Source organism: Notolepis coatsorum (genome assembly GCF_963971535.1).
Source record: "Notolepis coatsorum genome assembly, chromosome: 6".
NCBI classification, from domain to species: domain Eukaryota; kingdom Metazoa; phylum Chordata; class Actinopteri; order Aulopiformes; family Paralepididae; genus Notolepis; species Notolepis coatsorum.
Genome location: NC_140170.1, coordinates 61,972,396 through 61,981,263, shown reverse-complemented (window position 1 = coordinate 61,981,263; position 8,868 = coordinate 61,972,396). Strand labels below are relative to the sequence as shown.

The 8,868-nt window shown below is 43.1% G+C and overlaps 1 protein-coding gene across 1 annotated transcript in view; it reads right to left on the bottom strand.

Annotated features, from left to right (window-relative positions):
• The window catches only part of epha8 (eph receptor A8), a gene marked incomplete at both ends in the record, with an annotated part of 275,829 nt that extends 268,083 nt beyond the window's left edge, over nt 1-7,746 (bottom strand). The window contains 1 exon segment of the mRNA XM_084315587.1: nt 7,627-7,746. Within this exon segment, the coding sequence (XP_084171713.1) occupies nt 7,627-7,746 (120 nt within the window).
• Between the last annotated feature and the right edge of the window lie 1,122 nt (nt 7,747-8,868).

Here is an 8,868-nt window from a genome sequence, read left to right as displayed (position 1 = left end):
TGTCTTTCTCTCTCGCACACACACTCACACACACACACACACACCTCACACACACACACACACACACACACACACACACACACACACACACACACACACACACACACACACACACACACACACACACACACACACACACCCTATCTCTCTTTTCTCTTCCCCCTCTCTCTCTCTCTCTGACACACACACACCCTCTCTAGCTCTCTCTTTCTCTGCCTCTTCTCTCTCTTTATCTCTCTCTGTCTCTTCTCTTCTCTCTCTTTATCTCGCTCTGTCTCTCTCTCTCTTCCTCTCTCTCTCTCTCTCTTTTCCATCTCTCGTAATCTCACATATCTCCATTTCCTCTCCTTTAGCTGTGTTCTTTTCTCAGTACTTAACCTTAGTGGTGAATGTGATAGAACGAACCACGTCAGTGTGAGAGCACGGCTCAGGGGGACAATGATCGGGTATCGATCTGCAATATCATACAGACCGTATCTATATAAGTGCCAGCTGTGTCAATGTTCCGTCCGTCCGTCCGTCCGTCCGTCCGTCCGTCCGTCCGTCTGTCCGCCCGTCCGTCCGTCCGTCCGTCCGTCCGTCCGTCTGTACGTGCGTGCGTGTGTTTATCTGTCTTTATGACTTTCTGCCTGTCTGTCTGCCTGTGTGGGTGTGTTTTCTGTGTGTGTGTGTGTGTGTGTGTGTGTGTGTGTGTGTGTGTGTGTGTGTGTGTGTGTGTGTGTGTGTGTGTGTGTGTGTGTGTGTGTGTGTGTGTGTGTGTGTGTGTGTGTGTGTGTGTGTGTGCGTGCGTGCGTGCGTGCGTGCGTGCGTGCGTGTGTGTGTGTGTGTGTGTCTGTCTGTCTCTCTTTCGAGGCGACTCAATGACAATAATCATGTATTGATCCTGGTGTCTGGAGGGGAGACTTGGCATCGGTGACACACTGCGACTGTCCTGATCAATCAATCTCCATTCGAGACACTCAGCTCAACTCACATAACCCTGCTTCCAACGTCAGAGCAAACTGACCTGCTTTACACTGAGGAGATATAGACCTTCACATAGGAATGCATCTACAATATCAAAATGGGTTACACCTTAACTCAATGGACGCCATACCCGAATAAAGTTGGGTTAACTCGCCGACGCTTGAGCGCCAAACCCGAGAAAAGTCGGGTTTTCATCATTATTTCTTTTATTCGATATTTATTATTTCCATTCATTATCCATCCAGGGAGCCTGGTGTTATCATAGGGAATGAGTCTGAGATCGCAAAAGTGCAATACCGGCCGCATCCTACCAGGCGGCGGTATCGAGCACCCTTTGAAACATTGTGTCTTGGGCTGTGCGTGGATCTAAAGTGTCCGGTCAGATTTTTCCATGTCAGGCAAGGGGAGCGGTTGTCATGATCGGCTTGAGGAGCGTCAAATGCTCTAGATGGATGATGTGTGGCGGATTATGTTGGCGACACGATCGTCACCAATATTGGGACTTGCGATCAGATAATTGGAATATTCTTTTTGGGGCGCATCCTAGTCAAGGTAAGGGCTATATGATATCAATCTTGCGTTGATCTTCTTTGCGATCCGAGCATATGTGTGTAACGCATGTGTAAAGCATCAAAAAACTACCCGCCCCACCCTTTCATGCATTCATGATGGAACATAATACCTATCATATGCATTTGATTTTTTTATTGTAGCGTGTGTAGGGACGGAATGCCAATGCATTTAGTATAATACACGTTGGGGGCTATTACCAGCCTCCCATGAATTACCCTAGACCACTCTAAAACCATACTTATATTCACCACGGTATAAAACGGGAATGTATGGATGAAAAAATTATTTCTTTTTCACATATTGAATGATAGATACTCTATGTCAAATGGGCCATAGTTTTGTATCCATAGCTATAATATATAATATAGTTATAGCCCTGGAAACACCGCCACATATTCCTATACTTTAGAACGCTGGCCTTTTAACCACAGACATATCCCTCTGGCACTGATTGAGTTAAGAAAAAAACACAGATTTCAGGGGGCGGATGGGTAGCGCAGTGGAGAATGCACTCGCCTGCCACCGCAGAGACTCTGGGATCGAATCCCGCTGTCAGCGGTACCTCCGGCTTGGTCAGTCTTCCCTACTAACACAATTGGCAGTGTTAGCGGGTGGGAAGCCGGCGGGGTATGTGTCCTGGTCGTTGCAAACTGCGGTTCCTACTGGTCGGTTTAGCGCCTGTTCAGCAGGGAAGGGATCGGGGGGAAATAGCATGAACCTCCAAACGCATTCCCCCAGTGAGAGTCCTTGCTGTCAGGTGAAAAGAAGCGGCTGGCTGACTCCACATGTGGTAGTTCTACACCTTCCCTAGGCCGACAGTGGGACAATGCGCGCAGCGAACACAGTTTTTACATTTCACGGTCAAGTCAAGTGTTCCTTTAATAATCCCCCTGGGGAAATGCAGGTGTCATAGCAGCATGGGGGAGGGGAGGTACAGGCAGGAAAAAAGATAATAATAGAGATAACAATAATAATATAATATAAATAAGATAGAATACATTTTTTATTTAACCAGGAGGGTCAATTAAGAACAAATTCTTATTTACAATGATGATCTGGTGAGGACAAAAGGTCCTCTCGAGGTGTAACAGGGAAAGGGGAATAAAAAAAAAGAGACTAATCCAGAATAATCATATATTATAATATAAAATAATATTTAAATAATTTTCATTTAATTTTAAACCTTTATTAAAACTGGAAAGGCAACTGAGGTTTCCCTCATTTACATGTACAGTTACGTCGAGTGTACATACAGAAATAAGCTTAAAATAAAGCATATCAAATCATAACAATAAGACAACAAGTCGAGGCAAAGAGCAAGGATAACAAATCAATTAAAACACGTACAACTTGATTGACAAAGGTTGGAGATCAAGGTTTTAAACTCTGCAACAGAGGGGAGAATCTCACGCTTTAATGACTGTTGGAGTTCATTACACGAGCTAGACTGAGGCATGATAGCAAAATGCAGGTTTACCCTGTTCAGAGCAAACTCGGAGGACCTTAAGGACCAGCCAGTCACTAGAACTGGTTCTATAGGTTCCAAAACTCCACTCCAATAATGATGTAGTAGCTTACCAATAAGGGCCTTAAAAATGAACAAATACCGTCAGAGAGGGTCAACCAACCTTCTCATAAAGGGCAATCTTCTCATAAATAATATATAACATAATATATAACATATAAATAGTAATCATAATAGAATAGAAATAGAGCATAATAATGATAATAGTAGAATGTCAGTATATTCTATCGATAATAGTAGGCCTATACATGGTATACATAGTAGTAGCACACACACAATCACATGTGATCACGATGCCTTCACGCAAGCTACATATTATTAAGTGATAATATGTGAACGTTTCACATGGGAACATTTTACAGGATGTGGTATTGGGCAGTTTCTACTGAATAAATACTCTGTCCTCGTCGCACTTTTTACCTGAAAAACTTGGACATGAGCTGGGAGCTGTGTGTGTGTGTGTCTTTCTTTCTTTCTCTCCCTCACTCTTTTTTGTCACTCTCTTTTTCACACACACACACACACACACACACACACACACACACACACACACACACACACACACACACACACACACACACACACACACACACACACACACACACACACACACACACACACACACACACACACACACACACACACACACACACACACACACACACACACACACACACTCACACATGCTCTGGAGCCAGTCGGGGGGAGGGACACGCCTGTCTGTCAGCATCTCCACAGCCAATTAGGACGCAGGTTCTACTGAATAAATACTCCTCATGGCACCTCTTACCTTACCTTACCTGTTGGCCAAGACAACAGCATTTAAAACATACATTAAAGTCGCTACTATACGAAACACATTAAAAGTCAAGCGTTCAGGGCCAGGGTTAAAGGAAGTGAGATATTCAGAAACACAGAAGACTCCCGATTTACTCTGCTCTTTCTTTAATGTTTTGAATTCATAAAATAATCATCAGATTTTCCAGCCGCAAGTTAGCTTGTAGTGTATTCCAGGAAGAGGGAGCGGAATACCTAACAGCCAACTTGTCTAGTAGTTCTATGTGGACGCTATGTGGAGCGTAGGCTGTAGCTGCCAATGTTGCATGGTGTGAAAGTACACAGATAGGAGGAGAGCAATCCAATAATGGACTTATAAATAAATGTGAGCCAATGAGTGTTGCCTCCACATAGACAAAGAGGTCCAATTAGCCCTGGTGTACAAGGTACAGTGATGATGTGAGAGCTTTACAGCCAGTCAGAAACCTCAGTGCACTATGGTAGACTGTATCTAACATACGTAAACACTGGGCAGATGCATTTGTATAAAGCAGATCACCATTAAGGTAAAAACGTAGAAAAAATTTATCTCTTCCTGGATTCAATAGAAAAACTAAATTGTATCTGTCCTAAAATAATCCTAGTTTAGTTATTCACAAGTGTTAAATTCAATGTGAGGTTTAAAAGAAATCTGACTATCAATTAAAATAAGTATCTGTACATTTTGAATTTGAAAACAACATAGACTTTTTCTCCATTCAAAACTAGTTTAAGATGATATAACTGCGGCTGAACAATGTTAAAAGCAGATTTAAATATGCATGAGCTCGGCTGGGAGTGGGGGCACAACAGTAAATGATTGTGTCATCAGCAGATAAATGGATATTAGGATTTTGAACATTTTAACCCAAGTTATTGATTTAAATAGTGAATAATATTGGCCCAAGGACTGAACCCTGGGGCACACCTCTGGACACATTAATTACTGCGGAGATGGCACCATTGACCTGAACACACTGAGTTCTCAAAGTAATTAACAGACAATCCTATATCAAGTACCCTGCTTTGTTTCAATATGGAATGGTTCACAAAAGCTTTCGACAGAACAATAAAAAGAGTCACACAGAATTTCTTGCAGTCCAAAGCTTAAAAAAAACCATTCAGTATTGTCATAGCTGCAGTAACAGTATGTGCTGCTTTCTGAAGCCAGATTGGAACTTAAATAAAATAGCATCTGAAACCAGATCCTCCATATCACTAACCAGCTTTTCCAGAACCTTAGCCAGAACAGGCAACATAGATATGTATGGGCCTATAGTTATTTAAAATAGTTTGATCAGCTCCCTTTAAAAGAGGGAGAACATAAGTTGATTTCCAGATCTATATAATGTCATGCTGACAAGTGTGAGATATGGAAATTAAATCGGCACCTACTCTTTAAAAGTAAGGCTCCAGATTGTCAGAACCAGGAGGTATACTGAGGTCCAAGGTAACAAGGGCTCAGTGCACATCAGCAACAGAAAAGGGAGTAAAACAAAAAGGCTCACTCCCAAGGTGCTGATGATTGCACAAGGTTAGTGACGACCGAGGTACCTGAGGGACATTGGTGTTCAAACAAGGAACTGGAAGCTATTTTATTTTATTTAATCTTTATTTAACCAGGCAGGTCAATTAAGAACAAATTCTTATTTACAATGATGGCCTGGTAACGACAAAATGTCCTCTTGAACTGTAACAGGGAAAGGGGACACAATTTCTTTTTATAAAAGAGACAGATGTTACAGAAGCAGAACAGTCAAATCACAGTTAAAAGGCTGGGTGACAGTTGCAGGTGTGTGTAAACAACTCTGTGATAGAGCCCTTAAAAGTAGTGAGGTGGTCATTGAAACATCCCAGCGTGGCAGACTCATCAGATACAACAAGTCCTTCATGACACATTGAAGACACTCATGTGTCTCAGAGGGTGATATCGATTTGACTGCTTTCCAAAATTTTCTGGGATTATTTAGATCTTTCTGTGGAAGCTGCAAGATGGTAAATGGACTGCATTTATATAGCGTTTTTATCCAAGGCGCTTTACAACTTACGACTCACGTTCACCGACTCACTCACACATTCACACACCAAGGTGATAACCTGCTCATTGGGAGCAGTTAATGGTTAAGTGTCTTGCTCAAGGATACTTCAGCACGCTGCCGGGAGGAGCCGGAATCAAACCGGGAAGCATCCAATTACCAGACAACAGCTCTAATTCCTGAGCCACTGTCGCCCCTGGATACAACGAGCTACAATTCAGTGTGGATGTTACAGTATGTGCTGTATGTGTGTCAGAGCCATGCCAACAGTTACAGGAAATCATATTTATTTTTTATTTGTTTGTACTACCGGGCAGTCCGGTAGAGGGAGAGAGAGAGGAAGAACGGGAGACAGAGCGGGGGGAAGACATTCGGCAAATGACGCCGGGTCCGGGAATCGAACCCGGGTCGGCCGCTTCGCGACGCAGCGCATTACATAGGTCGCACCTTGGGTGCCCAGGAAATCATATTTCTATAATTTTTTTGTCACTACAATGGAAATACCACGATAATACCACCGCTATCATGGTTTGGATTGAATTATACCATGGTATTATTTCAGTACAAAAGTGGCACCATGGTGAATCATTACTTTTACCATGGCAATACCATGGCCAATTATTGATACAATGGCGGATAATACCATGGTAAAACTGAAATGACCATCATACAACCATGATACTCCTTCGTAAGAGAAGGTAGGTCTATTGTCACGTAGGGCTGAGCCCAAACATTCGAACGCTCAAACCTTCGTTCGTTACGTTGGCATTCGAATTCTAACTCAACATTCGAATTTTTTATTTTTAATAAATTGTTTAATTTATTTAATTTTATTATTATTTTTTATTAATTCTGTTTAAACCAATGGGGTTTTTCTTCACAGTTGCAGATAAAGATTAGGCTACACTAATATTATAGTATTAAAATAAACTGATGAGTTATATTCATTAAAGAAAGTTGATTTAATTGATTTAGTTGGGCTGGGGCTTTTCCCTGGGCTGGGTCTGATGGAAAGTTGATAAAAAAAAAAAAAAAAAAAAACGAATTTAATCAGATTAATCACTTTATTCAAATTGAGGATTTAGTTTGTGGATATTAAAAACGAAGGTGCGAACGTTCGTTCAAAAAACCCTGACGAAGTTTGAATCCCAAAAACAGGCTTCGGGGACAGCCTTACTGTCACGTGGCGTTGCAGTCAAATCCTAGCCCTGCTGAGCTGCAGCAGTACAGCTGCCTCCTGGAGCTCCAGCGTTACAGCAGAACCAGTTGCTGCTCGCTTCAGATTGATTGATTGATTGATTGAAAACTTTATTAACAGATTGCAGAATGGGTACAATACAGTACAGCTCAATACTGTACCAACAACTGCTACGAGGATGCGGAAAAGAAAAATACTTTTGTCTTGTTTACATCAGGGTCCTCCATTTTCAATTCATCAGGACAATTATGACATACAAATATACAGTACTGTGTGAGAAAGGGAAAAAAATATCATAAGAAAAATATATACATCCGAAGGGGAAGAAACTGTACATATGGAGAGAGTTAGATGGGGGGGGTTTGGAAATGTACCGGGGGCCAGTTTCTAATTGCAGCCACCCGTAGGTGCTCCTAGAGAGCGGTTTTGAAGGTAGGGATCACGACTGCTGATCAAGTATGTTGCTGTAGAGTAGTAGGACCTCACTCAACGCACACACATACAGTACATACTGTGGCGGGGTTCTCTTTGTACTGGCTGCCCAGCTTGGTCTTGAAGTCGAAGCAGCATGTGGTGGTGGTGGTGCCTCGGGCGAAGTTCACACAGGAGATCTCCTCGAAGCGCAGGTGCATGGGGTAGGGATGTTCGATATTGGCTTTTTACCGATATCGTCCAACTCTTAATTTCCGATACCGATATCAACCGATACCGATATATGCAGGGTTTCCCCCCCAAAAAACGTAATATTTCAGGTAATTAACATTACATATGTCTTGTCGTGGAAATAACACAACATTATGCATACTTTTGACAATAAATAAATAAGAATTTGTTCTTACTTGCTTGCCTGGGTAAATAAAGGTTACATTTTAATGCCAATATCGGACATCCCTAGCATGGGGGGGGCACGTGCACATAGATGAAGCCTCTCTCCCTGGGTTGACCAGAGCCTTCATCACCTGCTGACCATCTCATACAGAGAACCAGACATGTTCTTACTGAGTTTACCCTCAAAGCGGGCGCTCCACATCCTCCTCGCTCGTGTTGAGGGTGAGGCTGAGGTCTTCTTCCTTGGAGGACAGCAGGAGGAGGAGGGGGTGACGAGTTCTGTCCCTGTTTGATAGGAGTCACAGGTAGGATCCAGACTGATCACAAAGAACATCTCCGCTCCGCTCCGTCCACACACATACATGTACATATAACAACACACACACACACACACCACACACACACACACACCACACACACACACACAACACACACACCACACACACACACACACACACACACACACACACACACAACACACACACACAACACATACATAGACATATACCACACAACATACACACACACACACACACACACACACACACACACACCACACACACACACACACACACACACACACAACATATACATACACACACATACACGCACACTCACTAACTCATGCATGCACGCACACTCACACACAGAAAATCTCGTGCCAGCCCTTTTAAAAAATATAAAAGCAATACTTTCTATGAAATGCCCCCCACAGGTTGTACATGCAGCTGGCTCTCTGAAGAGAGAGGGATGAGAGTGAGTTGAGGGGACGGAGAGATGGAGGGATGGAGGATATGTGCATCAGGGCCAAATGAGGCAGTGGTGGCCCGGCCAAACCCGCCCCCCCCCCCCCCCCCCCCCCCCCCACCCGGGCCGAGGGAGACACTGGGGTTTCTGTGTGTGGTTTAATGGTTTCCAACCGAGTA